Source organism: Pseudophryne corroboree, chromosome 1, assembly GCF_028390025.1.
Source record: "Pseudophryne corroboree isolate aPseCor3 chromosome 1, aPseCor3.hap2, whole genome shotgun sequence".
NCBI lineage: Eukaryota > Metazoa > Chordata > Amphibia > Anura > Myobatrachidae > Pseudophryne > Pseudophryne corroboree.
Window position 1 is genome coordinate 940,914,411 of NC_086444.1, and position 15,060 is coordinate 940,929,470.

General features: G+C 44.4%; 1 protein-coding gene across 2 annotated transcripts in view; it reads left to right on the forward strand.

The window, feature by feature from the left end:
* ELMOD2 (ELMO domain containing 2) overlaps positions 1 to 15,055 on the forward strand; it is a 142,636-nt gene extending 127,581 nt beyond the window's left edge. The window contains exons 8-10 of one of the 2 annotated variants that reach the window (XM_063920379.1): positions 5,361 to 5,494; positions 5,605 to 5,785; positions 12,798 to 15,055. In XM_063920379.1, coding sequence (XP_063776449.1) covers positions 5,361 to 5,494; positions 5,605 to 5,744 — 274 coding nt within the window. In that variant the 3' untranslated portion in view covers positions 5,745 to 5,785; positions 12,798 to 15,055. Of the gene's footprint in view, positions 1 to 5,360; positions 5,495 to 5,604; positions 5,786 to 12,797 lie in introns of those variants that run through there. The other variant, XM_063920380.1, reaches the window with a different exon arrangement.
* Positions 15,056 to 15,060: the final 5 nt, after the last annotated feature.

A 15,060-nucleotide genomic window follows, 5' to 3' on the forward strand; every position in this document is an offset into this window, starting at 1 on the left:
GCATACCCGCAATAGCGTGCACTCGCAGGCACGGTATGCGTATTTACGGTAGAGTTTACGTAGTCGTAGCGTGCGACCCATTCGTTACAACTGTTCACAATTAATGTAGTTTATAGATCATGGTCCCTTTGATAGATTCTGAAAGTTTGGTTAAAATAGAATGTCCCTGAGCTGAGGAGTCCCTCTTTGCATCGTACGAAGGGTCTAACAGGAATCATACAGCAGTGTTTGGTACCCATCGGAAGAGTATTTAATTAGCAATATTCCGGTGTTGGTTTGGAGCGTATTAATTGCTCGTGCGAATAGTTATGGACATAAGAAGTTATGTCCATTTATTTATTATTATTTGTTCTTACTTAGTCATGCATCTGAACAGTTGGAGACAGGCATCAGTAGGTCTCAAATGTCTCTTTGACCTCAGAGATCCCCCAAACAATAGTTTGCATGTTAAGAGGGCCTCATATCTACACATGCATAAGGTAAACACAGGAATAGTAATTGAAGATCAATTGTACTCCAAATCAGTATCTTTCCCGCAGACGGAGTACAATAGCCTTTAATTACACTGAGCTTTTGAGACTCAATAAGGAGGGCCAACACCTGTGTTTACAAATGGGGCTGGATTTGTATACAGGAGAATGAGGGCTGAGATGTCATTGTCTCAACTGAAAGTGGACATCATGAATATAGAACAAAACCCAGACAGGATTCTGTTTTGTATTCGCCAAACAATAGCTTCTCACTAGACAGGAATGTGTTGGTCATCACCCATTGTGTTACATAACCAAGGCCACTGATGCAGCTGGCTCACATGCTGGGAGGGACACACACTTCCTGTGGTTGACACACCCCCACAGCTGGAATGCAGGTATGATATACCCACTGGAGATCACAGGGCTGACTGACACTCAGAACTAAGCTAGCATCAAGCAGCATGGCGGCTACATCCCCAGGACAGAATTCCTTCCCAAAGGCTAAGTATAGAATCACATGGCTATAGAAGGAAATATAGACATATTGCTTTCTGGTTTAAATAGGATATTGTAACTTGGCTGTGATGATTGTTGGGTGTTAGTGTTGGTGCCCTGTGGAATCTGTGATGGTAGCTGGGATCTTGTTAATCATAAATACCACCATGCAGTACTTTTGAATATGTGCTGGTAGCAATGGCAGGCTGATACTTGTGAGTACCTGGTGGTCTGGTCTTGTGATAACTCATATGCTCTGGTTATAGAGATACTGTGTTTGCTTGAAATTGTGAAAGGTGATTTAGATTGTTTGGAATTGTAAAATCAGAACATATGCATTGTTTTGAGGCTTGGACATTTTGGAATAAAATGGAGTCTAGCTTCTGCCCCATGCGGCATTGTAGGGACGATTGTGTAGCTGGGTGTTGTGTATATAGGGACAGGCAGCATGGGTAAGCTCAAGTACTTTCTAAACAAAGATTCTCAGCATTGATTAACTGCGCAGCGATTGTTCCTCACATGTGTAAGCTTCGCTGCAACCATATTGTCTTTTAATGTTATTGTGAGCCAATCTCTCTCAAATCTCTCTCTCTCTCTTGTCTTCTCATCTTCTCTTATTTCTCCTTAAACTTAACTGTATTGTATTGTAGTGTGTTTCCTGTATAGTTATCTGGTTAGGTGGTTTATGTTATACTGTAGTGTATCATTTGTACTGTGATTCCTTTTTGCAAGTATATTAGTTATAATACATAGTTAATAGGCTTTGGAACCTAAACCAGTATCTGTGTATTTTCTATAGTGTTAAGTGTTCACTTGAGCGTCGGTGACGCTCAAGCAGCTTTGTAGTTAGTCAGGTTACACAAGGTTGCACTTACACCCTGTACTCACATTAAGGTATTCAGTGTATTTCATTGGTATAAGGTTTTAACATAAAGGTATAGTGTTGTGAGCGTCTGCATCGCTGGTGACCTCCTCGTGGTCTCGAGCGTAGGCTACGCTACAGCGAATCATTCCCCTAGACATAACCAATAACGTGTCCTGTGATCACTGGGCCGTGAGCGAACGTGACGCTTGAGCGTCTCGCCTACGGCTTAGCGATCGTTACGCAGATAGCGTACCCATACGGTATTTCTTAAGCAAACAGCGTACAGTGTTCTTAGCTTCATAAAGGGAAGTTGGCATTGTCAATGGGTACCGCACCAACCCTTCCTGGTGTTGTGCTTCTTTACTCTTTATCTATAGCGGACTTCCTAGTCTGCTGTACCTGGACCTCCTGGTCCGTGACCTCCTGGTCTGTGCTACAGTAGACCTCCTGGTCTGCTATACTCTAATGCTCTTCTTTTAATATGTTTAACAAGGGATGCCTCCCAAGCCACCGTGCCGTCACTTACACGTATGTACCTCACGAGAACTCGATGATTTCCTGTGGTTCCACCCAAAAATTAGAAACTTATATATATGTATACACACACTTTCACCTCATATACTCTTTACTTTCGTTTCTGCGCAGAAATCCCTTTCATTCAGTATCGCAGGCTAATCCAGAGGAGTTGCAACTAGAGAAGGATCTATTAGCTTAAAATTTTGGACACTGAGATTGATTTGCGCTATTATCGCGTTGCCTCCGTATCGCCTGCTAAAACAATACTATCGTGTGATTTGTATTATGTGGGCGTACCCAGATGCTCCGTTGCGTAATATACGCTCCGTGCGTCGGCCCTTGCGTCGCGTACGCTAGTCCCGCCCTTTGTTAGAGACACGTGTACGCAAGCCAGGTATATCCACAGAAATACAACTAACACGTTTATATCAATGTAGATGATCTTTTAACTGTAATCATCTACCGAGCACCACACAGATCTTTCCTTGTATCTTTAGGCAAAGCCGTGTGCGTGTTTTACAAATTACTCCTTAATGTATTAATATTACTTTTAACTACCAATAGCAACAAATCTTTCTCAGCACGTTATCAATTATAAATGGCAAGCAGGAAGGTGAGATGTGAAAATACACAAATAAAAAGAAATGCAGGTGTGTGCGTGTGTTGCGTACGCAAAACAGAGATAAACAGTTTTAAAAGACAAATAGCGTTTTGTTCTTACCTTCCGGTTCCGGATTCCACCAGCACTCCTACAGCGTAGCGATGCAGACGCTTATCTATTCAGCACTACTGTACCCCTCACCACCAATACGGATACGAAGGGATACTGCCTTCCCGCCCTTGCTGACAGATAAAGTCTGTGTTAGTGCGGATATGTGGAGGACGGACGAGACGCCAATTGATAAAGCTAAATATTTATCTTATAACATACACTATATATATATGGGTAAGAGACTCAGTACGCAATTGGCGTATGGGGTACCGTAAGGGTACGCACTTAGCGTAGCAGTCGCTTAGCCGTGGTCGAGACGCACATGCGGCACGCTCGCTCACAGCTTAACGCTTGGTGTCGAGCACGCTATAGGCGGCCGACTACCGTAATGCTACGCCACCAGCGTAGCGGACGCTCGTGACCACGAGGGGAACACGAGCGGCGCAGACGCTCACGGGATGACACTCAGTAAACCTTGTATGCAACACACTGAAAGATTGAGTTTATACTGTAAACCTTACTACTGAAATACTGTAGCGATATAACGCTGCTTAACCTTGTTAATACAAAAGCTGCTTGAGCGATTGAGACGCTCCGATTACCCTCAGCAATGTAATAAACACACAATACCTTGCTAAGGTTCCAAAACCTTTACTAACAATATTTAGCTATGTAAAAAGGGGAAAACAGTTAACAGTTCATACACTACAGACTAACATCAATATCTAAGCAGAATAACTACACATAAATACACAATAGCGGCACAATTGCAAACAATAACATACAATGAGAAAGAGTAAAAGAGAGAAACGTGGCAAAATACAAACAGAGAACAAGTTGGTTACAGAGAAGAACTTACACACTGGGAATGATCGCTGCGCCGTCCTGGTACCAGCTCTCTAGTTAGTCAATGATGAAAACCGTTGTGGAGAGAGACTGAGCTGGCCAGGCTGGCTGTTCTTATATACACTGCGTACAGTACACTACAAAGGGACCTATAATCTCATTGTTCATTGGACACAGGAATGTCTCCCCGCACTATAACAAAAGGTCATAGGTTAGTTTGAACAGGTGGGCTGTGAGTATATCGAACTGCTCAGGTGGGAGGGAATCTCAGGATTCCCGCCGCATGGATAATGAACCGCAAATATAGTAAATGTCCAGAAACTACTAATAGACATAACTATACGCAGGAGGGATTAATCTTTACCTAACCAGCACCGGATTGTTTCTAATAAAATGATCTTTAGTTAGGTACCAAACACCACTGCTCAAACCCTGTCTGACCCTTCGTATCATGCAAAGAGGAATTCCTCTGTCCAGCGACCAGTTACAATAAACAAACTTACAGTTATTATTGAGGGGAACATTACCTATAAAACATACTATATGGATTTACTATGTAACGATTGAGTCGACAGCTAGACGCACACAAACTCTACCGTAAATGCACATACCACGCGCTCGAGCGCATGGCCGAGGAGGCGCCGTCACGCAACTGCGAATATGCGCACGCACGGGAGAGAATGTGCATGTGCAGCGGGCAAGCGCATGGGGTGAATATATGGCAACGTGTAGCATGATATTTTTTCCGACTTTGACAGAATCATTGCACTGCATAAAGTGAAACAGTTTTTATCAACATTCAAAGTTGAAAAACATTCCAATTTTAAAAAGTGTCTGCAATTTTGGCCACCACTGTGTATGTCCTTTCTCCTTCGGGCACGTTTTTACCAATAACTGCCTGTGGGAGGGGGCATACAGGGGAGTAGCCAGCACACCCAGTTGAAGAAATTTAAAGTGCACTGGCTCCTTTGGACCCCGTCTATACCCCATTGTACTAGTTTCCCCCAATATCCCTTATGGGCTAAGAGAAAAGGATTTACCGGTAGGTATTAAAATCCTATTTTTGAACTCATACTCTGCGTTTCAGCTGCTCCTCTCACCTACATGATGGCCAAATTCTGTCTGCACAAAAATAAAACAAAATCTGTTTTTTTGAGGTTAATATGAAACCTCAGAGAACTTGGCCAATAACTGGACATGCATTCTGATGCAGGTAAAGCAGACCAGTTATTTGGGCATGCCTAGTGAAATCCATTCTCTGTTTCTGGTTAATTAAATGATGTAATTGGACATGTAACAGTTTTCTGGACATTTTATTGGCTAATCAAATCACCATTTTAATAAAGGTGCCAACTCCATTTACTGTAGTAACATTTTGCTTCCAATAGGTCATCTAAATTGTTATCAATAAAGGAAACAATACCTGTATCTCATTCTATTAATTCTTTTCCAGGTATTCATATGCTATAGTTGGGATCAATTTGACAGAAATGGCTTACAGTTTGCTCAAAAGCGGTGCTCTGAAGTCTAATTTCTATAACATGGCTCCTAGGTTACCTGAGATTAAGAGCTTCCATCAGTTTTTCTGTAAGTATTTGATGGAATGAAGCATACACTGCAGATTAAGTGTGGCTGCTACTGTATAAATTGTCTGTTTACGAGAGTAAGCCTAATTTGTCTGCCTAATATTGTTGCAGGCTATCTTCTGTATGAATTTGACAAGTTTTGGTTTAAAGAAGAACCGGAGAGTATTATGCACTTCAACCAATACAGAGAAAAGTTTCATGACCAGATCAAGCATCTGCTCAGTGATCCTGACGTCATACTTACCCTTTAACAAGACTGAACCATCCATAAATTAATCATACTACTCAACGGGTACCTTGTCTTATTTAAAAAAAAATAAAAAAATACACCCTGTAACCTCCCGGGTTGCAGTCGTTATGTCGACATGCACTAGGTCGACAGGTTCATTAGGTCGACGTGCAAGGTCGACATGTCAAAAGGTCGACATGGGTTTTTCAAGATTTTTTTTCTTTCGTTTTTTGACCTTTTTCATACTTTACGATCCACGTGGACTACTAATGGGAACAGTAATCTGTTCCGAGCGCTGCGTGGCACCTTGCCCGAAGTATGGCGAGCGAACGCGGTGCAGTAATTGGGGTTCCTCGTCACTCTACGAAGACAATGACACCAAAAAAACAAAAAAAAACATGTTGGCCTTTTGCCCTGTCGCCCTTGCACATGTCGACCTAACGACCCTGTCGACCTAGACACCCTGTTGACCTAGTGCATGTCGACCTTTAGTGGTCAACCCAACGAACCATACCCAACCTCCCAACGTAATGTTTTGTTTAATGTTTATTTGTTTTACAAATGCTAATGGACAATCAAATTTTAGGAAGATTTGTACAAGAAATATGCCCAGGTTAGTCACCCGAATGGCTTTGCTCACCATTTCAGTATTGACCAGTGTAATGGATACATTTAGGCCATATGTCATAAAAGCATATTCTCCATAGATTCCAGAAGAACTTTTGTATCTGTGGCATAATCTTTACATGTGATGTATTTTGTAGATAGAGTAGAGCTTACTGAACTGAACTGCACACTTGTTTTCTTCCAATGACATTTCTCTGGCGTCCTAGTGGATGCTGGGAACTCCGTAAGGACTATGGGGAATAGACGGGCTCCGCAGGAGACTGGGCACTCTGAAGAAAAGATTAGGTACTATCTGGTGTGCACTGGCTCCTCCCTCCATGCCCCTCCTCCAGACCTCAGTTAGAATCTGTGCCCGGCCAGAGCTGGGTGCTCCTAGTGGGCTCTCCTGAGCTTACTAGTAAAGAAAGTATTTATTAGGTTTTTTATTTTCAGTGAGCTTCTGCTGGCAACAGACTCACTGCTACGTGGGACTAAGGGGAGAGAAGCAAACCTACCTGCTTGCAGCTAGCTTGTGCTTCTTAAGCTACTGGACACCATTAGCTCCAGAGGGTTCGAACACAGGCACCTGTCCTCGATTGTCCGTTCCCGGAGCCGCGCCGCCGTCCCCCTCGCAGAGCCAGAAGAACAGAAGCTTGAAGACGACGAAATCGGCATAAAAATACATATATACAGTCTGGCACTGTATATATGTAAAAAACCCCGCCATTTTTTCACACAGAAAGCGGGACAGAAGCCCGCCGCTGAGGGGGCGGGGCCTTCTTCCTCAGCACACCAGCGCCATTTTCTCTTCACAGCTCCGCTGGAAGCAGCTCCCCAAGCTCTCCCCTGCAGTATCCAGGTACAAGACGGGTTAAAAAGAGAGGGGGGGCACATAAATTTAGGCGCAAATAAGACATATAAAGCAGCTATTGGGTAAATCACTTATTATCAGTGAGAATCCCTGTGTTATATAGCGCTGTGGTGTGTGCTGGCATACTCTCTGTCTCCCCAAAGGACTTTGTGGGGTCCTGTCCTCAGTCTGAGCATTCCGTGTGTGTGTGCGGTGTGTCGGTACGGCTGTGTCGACATGTTTGATGAGGAAGGTTACGTGGAGGCGGAGCAAGGGCAGATAAGTGTGGTGTCGCCCCCGTCGGGGCCGACACCTGATTGGATGGATATGTGGAAAGTCTTAAATGACAATGTAAACTCCTTACATAAAAGGTTTGATGACGCTGCAGCCTTGGGACGGCCGGGGTCTCAGCCCGCGCCTGCCCAGGCGACTCAGAAACCGTCAGGGGCTCATAAACGCCCTCTATCTCAGATGGTTGACACAGATGTCGACACGGAGTCCAACTCCAGTGTCGACGATGATGAGGCACATTTACAGTCTAAAATGACCAAGGCCATCCGATACATGATTATTGCAATAAAAGATGTATTACACATTTCTGAGATTAACCCTGTTAATACCAAGAGGGTTTATATGTTTGGGGAGAAAAAGCAGCCAGTGACTTTTCCCCCATCTGATGAATTAAATGAATTGTGTGAAGAAGCGTGGAGTTCCCCTGATAAGAAATTAGTGATTTCTAAGAGGTTACTGATGGCGTACCCTTTCCCGCCAACGGACAGGTTTACGTTGGGAAACATCCCCTAGGGTGGACAAGGCACTGACACGCTTATCTAAAAAGGTGGCCCTGCCGTCTCAGGATACGGCCGCCCTAAAGGAGCCTGCGGATAGAAAGCAGGAAGCTATCCTGAAGTCAGTGTATACACACTCTGGTACTCTACTGAGACCTGCTATTGCTTCAGCATGGATGTGTAGTGCTGTAGCAGCGTGGACAGATACTCTGTTAGACGACATAGATTCCCTCGACAGAGATACTGTTTTGCTAACCCTGGGCCATATCAAAGACGTCGTCTTATATATGTGGGATGCTCAGAGGGACATTTGCCTGCTGGGCTCTAGAATTAATGCTATGTCCATTTCTGCCAGGAGGGTCTTATGGACTCGGCAATGGACAGGAGATGCTGATTCTAAAAAACACATGGAGGTTTTGCCTTATAAGGGTGAGGAATTGTTTGGGGACGGTCTGTCGGACCTCGTGTCTACAGCGACAGCTGGAAAGTCGACTTTCTTGCCTCAGGTTTCCTCACAGCCTAAGATAGCACCGTATTATCAAATGCAGTCCTTTCGTTCCCAAAAAGGCAAGAGGGTCAGGGGCGCATCCTTTCTTGCCAGAGGCAGGTGTAGAGGTAAGAAGCTGCACAATGCAGCCAGTTCCCAGGAACAAAAGTCCTCCCCTGCTTCCACTAAGTCCACCGCATGACGTTAGGGCTCCACAGGCGGAGCCAGGTGCGGTGGGGGCGCGTCTCCGAAACTTCAGCAACCAGTGGGTTCGCTCACAGGTGGATCTCTGGGCTATACAAATTGTATCTCAGGGATACAAGCTGGAATTCGAAGCGACTCCCCCCCGCCGTTACCTCAAATCAGCCTTGCCAGCTTCCCCCATGGAAAGGGAGGTAGTACTGGCGGCAATTCACAAGCTGTACCTCCAGCAAGTGATTGTCAGGGTCCCCCTCCTTCAACAGGGAAGGGGTTACTATTCCACAATGTTTGTGGTACCGAAACCGGACGGTTCGGTGAGACCCATTCTGAATTTAAAATCCTTGAACACTTATATAAAGAAATTCAAGTTCAAAATGGAATCGCTCAGAGCGGTTATTGCAAGCCTGGAAGAGGGGGATTTTATGGTGTCGCTGTACATCAAAGATGCTTACTTGCATGTCCCCATTTACCCACCTCACCAGGAGTACCTCAGGTTTGTGGTACAGGACTGTCATTACCAGTTCCAGACGTTGCCGTTTGGCCTGTCCACGGCACCGAGAATATTTACCAAGGTAATGGCCGAAATGATGATACTCCGGCAGAAGGGAGTTATAATTATCCCGTACTTGGACGATCTCCTCATAAAGGCGAGGTCCAGGGAGCAGTTGTTGATCAGCGTAGCACTCTCTCAGGAAGTGTTGCAACAGCACGGCTGGATTCTGAATGTTCCAAAGTCGCAGCTGATTCCTACGACGCGTCTGCTTTTCCTGGGCATGATTCTGGACACAGAAGAAGGTGTTTCTCCCGGTGGAGAAGGCCCAGGAATTAGCATCTCTGGTCAGGGACCTCCTGAAACCAAAACAGGTATCGGTGCATCACTGCACGCGAGTCCTGGGAAAGATGGTGGCTTCATACAAAGCCATTCCCTTCGGCAGGTTCCATGCGAGGATCTTTCAGTGGGATCTGTTGGACAAGTGCTCCGGATCGCATCTTCAGATGCATCGGCTGATCACCCTGTCCCCAAGGGCCAGGGTGTCTCTTCTGTGGTGGCTGCAGAGTGCTCACCTTCTCGAGGGCCGCAGGTTCGGCATACAGGACTGGGTCCTGGTGACCACGGATGCAAGCCTCCGAGGATGGGGGGCAGTCACTCAGGGAAGAAACTTCCAAGGGCTGTGGTCAAGTCTGGAGACTTCTCTACACATAAATATACTGGAACTAAGGGCCATTTACAACGCCCTGAGTCAAGCAGAGCCCCTGCTTCAAAACCGGCCAGTACTGATTCAGTCAGACAACATCACGACGGTCGCCCATGTAAACCGCCAGGGCGGCACAAGAAGCAGGATGGCAATGGCGGAAGCCACAAAGATTCTTCGGTGGGCGGAGAATCACGTGCAAGCACTGTCAGCAGTGTTCATTCCGGGAGTGGACAACTGGGAACCAGACTTCCTCAGCAGACACGACCTCCACCCGGGAGAGTGGGGACTTCATCAAGAAGTCTTCACACAGATCGCAAAGCGATGGGAACTGCCACAGGTGGACATGATGGCGTCCCGCCTCAACAAAAAGCTAAAAAGATATTGCGCCAGGTCAAGGGACCCTCAGGCGATAGCTGTGGACGCACTAGTGACACCGTGGGTGTACCAGTCGGTATATGTGTTTCCTCCTCTTCCTCTCATACCCAAGGTACTGAGAATAGTAAGAAAGAGAGGAATAAGAACAATACTCATTGTTCTGGATTGGCCAAGAAGGACTTGGTACCCGGAACTGCAAGAAATGCGCACAGAGGACCCATGGCCTCTGCCTCTCAGACAGGACCTGCTGCAACAAGGGCCCTGTCTGTTCCAAGACTTACCACGGCTGCGTTTGACGGCATGGCGGTTGAACGCCGGATCCTAGCTGAAAAAGGCATTCCGGATGAAGTTATTCCTACGCTGATAAAGGCTAGGAAAGACGTGACAGCAAAGCATTATCACCGTATATGGCGAAAATATGTTGCTTGGTTTGAGGCCAGGAAGGCCCCTACAGAGGAATTCCAGCTGGGTCGTTTCCTGCACTTCCTACAGTCAGGGGTGACTATGGGCCTAAAATTGGGGTCCATAAAGGTCCAAATTTCGGCCCTATCCATTTTTTTTTCAAAAAGATCTGGCTTCACTGCCTGAGGTTCAGACGTTTGTTAAGGGAGTGCACCCTGGGATGCACCACCAGTGGCACCCTGGGATCTTAACGTTGTGTTGGATTTCCTGAAATCCCACTGGTTTGAGCCACTTAGAACTAAAGTATCTCACGTGGAAAGTGGTCATGCTGTTGGCCTTAGCATCGGCTAGGCGTGTGTCGGAATTGGCGGCTTTGTCATGTAAAAGCCCATATCTGATCTTCCATATGGACAGAGCAGAATTGAGGACTCGTCCCCAATTTCTCCCAAAGGTGGTATCGTTTCATTTGAACCAACCTATTGTGGTGCCTGCGGCTACTCGGGACTTGGAGGACTCCAAGTTACTGGATGTAGTCAGGGCTTTGAAAATATATGTTTCCAGAACGGCTGGAGTCAGGAAGACTGACTCGCTGTTTATCCTGCATGCACCCATCAAGCTGGATGCTCCTGCTTCAAAGCAAACTATTGCGCGCTGGATCTGTAGCACGATTCAGCTAGCTCATTCTGCGGCTGGATTGCCGCATCCAAAATCAGTAAAAGCCCATTCCACAAGGTAGGTGGGCTCTTCTTGGGCGTCTGCCCGAGGGGTCTCGGCTTTACAGCTTTGCCGAGCGGCTACTTGGTCGGGTTCAAACACATTTGCAAAGATTCTACAAGTTTGATACCCTGGCTGAGGAGGACCTTGTGTTTGCTCATTCGGTGCTGCAGAGTCATCCGCACTCTCCCGCCCATTTGGGAGCTTTGGTATAATCCCCATGGTCCTTACGGAGTTCCCAGCATCCACTAGGACGCCAGAGAATATAAGAATTTACTCACCGGTAATTCTATTTCTCGTAGTCCGTAGTGGATGCTGGGCGCCCGTCCCAAGTGCGGACTTTCTGCAATACGTGTATATAGTTATTACTTAAATAAGGGTTATTGTTATGAGCCATCCGTTGAGTGAGGCTCAGTTGTTGTTCATACTGTTAACTGGGTAAGGTTATCACAAGTTGTACGGTGTGATTGGTGTTGCTGGTATGAGTCTTACCCTGGATTCAAATTTCCTTTCCTTGTAATGTCAGCTCGTCCGGGCACAGTTTCCCTAACTGAGGTCTGGAGGAGGGGCATGGAGGGAGGAGCCAGTGCACACCAGATAGTACCTAATCTTTTCTTTAGAGTGCCCAGTCTCCTGCGGAGCCAGTCTATTCCCCATGGTCCTTACGGAGTTCCCAGCATCCACTACGGACTACGAGAAATAGAATTACCGGTGAGTAAATTCTTATTTTTATATACCTTGCCTTTCATAGTTTTGTTAGTTGGAAAAGTATCACATGTCGTTGGTTCTCCATGTAGTTCTCAGTCATAATAGGGGTCTATTTAGTTATTGTCGGATCGAGGATCCGACACTTCAGTTTTCAATTTGCGGGCATTTCTGACAGGTTTTTGCCTGTTTTCGACAGTGCCGATCCGACTTTTTATTAAGTTGGATATGCATTGCCGAAAACAGGCCAGAAACCTGTAAAACGTAAAAAAAGTCGGAAAGTGCTGTTTCTCCAACAAGTCAGGAATTCCGACAATAATTCAATAGACCCCATAGTGTACTTTTTACTACTATAAACTCTGCTCCATCTCTGTGTACCAGTGTACTGCATACATTGTTTACTACAGCAGTATTCATCTGTGTCCACAGCCTTTTATGTGCTGTGTAATCGAGGCCTACTGTTGGAGTTTGGAATATTTTAACGAACAAAGTAGTTTTGTACAGTATTTTCACAGCAATGGAGAAAATCACAGTACACTGTTTGTATCCCTTCACGGCCACTAAAATCTAGTTCCTTGTAATAGTTTAATAGTTATGACGCTGCTAAAAGCAGAGACCATCTTTTTCAAGCACTTAATAGAGAAAAATGTTAATCAGAAATTTAGAAGTATTTTAATGTGTTTAATAGACATTATTGGTTTATGTCGTTAGTTCGAGTTAAGATGTATTGTCCTGTTTTTGCTGATTTTAGGAGCGACGTCCACTGCTGGCAATGGATTCAGAACCTTCCACTATTTATGCATATTTCCATCTTCTTGTGGCTGTGTATTTTATTGTTGTCTAATATATGTCATTACAAGCAGTAAGTTTTTTATTTACTTAAACCGACTTGGACACTAAATATATTGCTGGATTTACAGCTGCTGAGAATTCATCAACCATACTGATGCAACACGTTATCAAAGAGGGAGGTTAATGATTGCTAATATTTACAGAAGGGAAAGTAAATGGAAGGGTTTCTCTTCTTGTCTCATTTGCCTGTATGTCTTTAATATTTAGCCAATATGCTCCTTTTCCTTAGCGGAGCCTCGGGAATTGCACACTGAAGCTGATTTTCCAAGGAAAGAGGTGCCATGCTTTTTTGTCTGGTAAAGTGTTAACATGACATACATGTGGCATCCTACTGGTTTCTGTGTTCACCCCTCTTTTCCCACTATTTCTCAGACTGCGGTGCAGTGCCCGGGGCTCCACTACCAGGAAGGAGCAGCTAGGTTAAAGTTAACCATTTGGTTATATTTGCGTCTTTTAAAGTTGGCAACATATTCTGACATTCATGGACCTTTTCCCTGAATATATTCATGCCAGTCCCTTCCTCGATTAAAGTTGCATCAGCACTGTGCATCCTGTTCTCACCTTGTTGATTGTTAACAGAACAGGTTTTATATGCTGCTAATGCTAGGAATACAGACAGGTTTCTGATAAATGATTATCAAGCAAAGAAATTACAAAGGTCCATCATCTTATATAATCACATTCCGCTGCTCCCGTTTTGTAATCCCATCCTCAGTGGGTGACAATCTGCAGTAGAGATGGAGAGAAGCAGGCAATGGATATAGTATTTGATTGGAGGCCTGCTCAGGCATCCCAGTGAGGATTCTTGCTGACCATTTGTAATCCCAAAATGTCAAGCGCCTGTATAGTTAGTTTACACTAATAAATTTAAAAGTTATGACTATTATGCTAAATATTATGTATTATTTTATTTTTATTATTTTTAAATATATTATTAATATTTTTGAATACATCATTCTGCATCACTCTGCGGCTTCTTTTCTCTCTTTTGCACTTCTGTGGTTAATTTTGCCGCTGCTATCTGCATGTAATGGTGGCGGCTATTTTATGGGATATACTAATATTTATAATGCAGCATTTGCCGGTTCACTATGAATCAGTGCTCATGATTTCAGCCGCTTTAAATGATAGTTAGACTTTTAAAAACTGATATTACTAATGGCCCATACACACGGTGAGATTCGGGCTATGCCCGATTCTCACTATGCGACAGGGGCCAGATCGGCACATAGTCAGTATCGCAAGCACATAATGAGTGTGCTTGTGATACTGACTATGTGCGATTTTGGCTAAGTGTCAATTTTGACTATCTCTTCTCTAGAGATAGTCAAAATTGACTTGCCTGCACAGTCTATCTATTCTTGCGATGCCGACCGCGCGGAACCACACATCGTCATCGAATTGGGATCGCAAGGTGACTTTCACCTTGCGATCTGCACTAACTTTTCTTACGATTTTGACTATATAGCCAAAATCGTAAGAAAAAATCTCACCGTGTGTACACACCATAAGAGCTACTTAGGATTTGTGTGTTTACTATATCTCTTTTTCCAAAACATTTTTTTTTTTTTTGCACTAGCTTTCCAGGAGGCAGTTAAAATGGTGAACCATGATCCTAATTTAGCCTTAAAGACCCTTCCAGAACTGTCGCTTTATATATCCTCCTTAGTCTCTATTGTATGAGAATAATGCACATTATGAGCATGTGTACATACTGTAATATATGCCAGTACTATAGTAAATTAAAAAAAAACAGTTACTACAACATATGTACTGTACATTGCACCATGGATTCAGCAAGATGTAATACAGATGAATGTAGCAGTGTATACTCTGCTTAGGAAATAAACTATCACTGAGAGTGACCTGGTGCTCTTCTATATTACTGCATTAGGGGCAGTATCAAAGGACAGGGCAGCCTGGTACCTCTGTTCAGGTGCAATAAGGGAAATAGTCTCTGTATGTGCAAAGAACACGTGTAATGCGATGTAAAGAGATTTTGTTTGTGCTAACGCTAGTTTTATTACAGCTTCATTCTGTTGGTGTAGTTTCTACTTCTATTTATTGGTCTTTATGCTCACATAAGTGTATGAGACTGTTATGTGTTTCTTCACTACCAAATTACTTTTATACATCCAGTAAACTACTCTTTATAAACGGCT